This window comes from Limulus polyphemus, unplaced genomic scaffold (assembly GCF_000517525.1).
Source record: "Limulus polyphemus unplaced genomic scaffold, Limulus_polyphemus-2.1.2 Scaffold1259, whole genome shotgun sequence".
Lineage (NCBI taxonomy): Eukaryota > Metazoa > Arthropoda > Merostomata > Xiphosura > Limulidae > Limulus > Limulus polyphemus.
Genome location: NW_013666869.1, coordinates 150,339 through 151,429, shown reverse-complemented (window position 1 = coordinate 151,429; position 1,091 = coordinate 150,339). Strand labels below are relative to the sequence as shown.

Here is a 1,091-nt window from a genome sequence, read left to right as displayed (position 1 = left end):
TTTGTGGATTTCTGCGTTGGGTCACTTTGGTGGATATCTATCGTATACTTAATTATGCTGATAGTAATATTGTTTGTTAGAGGTGAGTAGAAATAAATTTTATAATACCAGTTTTTTTTAATTAGTACATACAAAGCTATGCAAGTAATCGTTATTTATATATTTTGATTTTAATCATATTCAAAGTATTTTTATTGGTTTGATTTTTCTCTTGTAAGGCAAGATTTTCCCTTAGTGAAACCATGTTTACTATCCAATCAAATTCTAAGCTTTGTTAAATGACTTTGCAAAGCATCTTTTAACAGACTTCCATCAGTTGTGGGAAAAAATTTGGGAAATGTAAGACTAATGAGTCTATAATTACTGGGACAATTTTTATCACATCCCTTGAAAAGAGGAGTTACATTAGCTAACTTCCAATCCTATTCAAGGACTGACAAAAAATAGTAGAAAGTGGCTCACATATCCAGTTTTTAACTTCCTTCAAAACCCTTGGGAAAAATAGTATCTGTCCCAGGAGCCTTATCGTTTTTTAAACTTCCCATTTTTTCTTAATCAGCACAGAATTAATGCAATTATCTTGTTTGATCTCGTTTCCATTTATCAATTGTTCAAGATGTGGAATACTGCTTAAATCTTCGTTAGTAAAAAACCGAAGAAAAAGCAAAATTTAATAACCCAGCCATCTCATAATCATCAGAACATAGCCTTTCTTTATCAGCCCTCAAGGGTACTACCCCCCATCTTAACATTTTGTTTACCCTTAATGTATTTAAAGAAACCCTTACTGTTAATTTTTACATTTTCAGCCAATCCTTTTTGATGTCCTAATTTCCTGTTTCACCAACTTTCTTGGTCTTCTGTAATCTTCTAAGTCTCCCGTCTGACCAGTCAATTTAAATTTCTTAAATTTATTATGCTTTTCTTTAATATTATTTCTTAAGCTCTTTGTGAGCCAGCCTGGTTTTTACTTACAGCTATCCCTTTTTTTTATAAGGAGTATATTTACCTTGATATTTAAAAATTTATCTTTAAAAATATTCTACATCTGATCAGTGTCTCTAAATAACTCAGCTGCCCAATTCACAACA

General features: G+C 31.2%; 1 protein-coding gene across 1 annotated transcript in view; it reads left to right on the top strand.

Moving 5' to 3' along the window:
* Window positions 1-6: 6 nt before the first annotated feature.
* The window catches only part of LOC111086621, an 11,369-nt gene continuing 10,284 nt past the window's right edge, over window positions 7-1,091 (top strand). Inside the window, exon 1 of the mRNA XM_022390194.1 lies at window positions 7-82. Coding sequence (XP_022245902.1) covers window positions 55-82 — 28 coding nt within the window. The 5' untranslated portion in view covers window positions 7-54. The remainder of the gene's footprint in view (window positions 83-1,091) is intronic.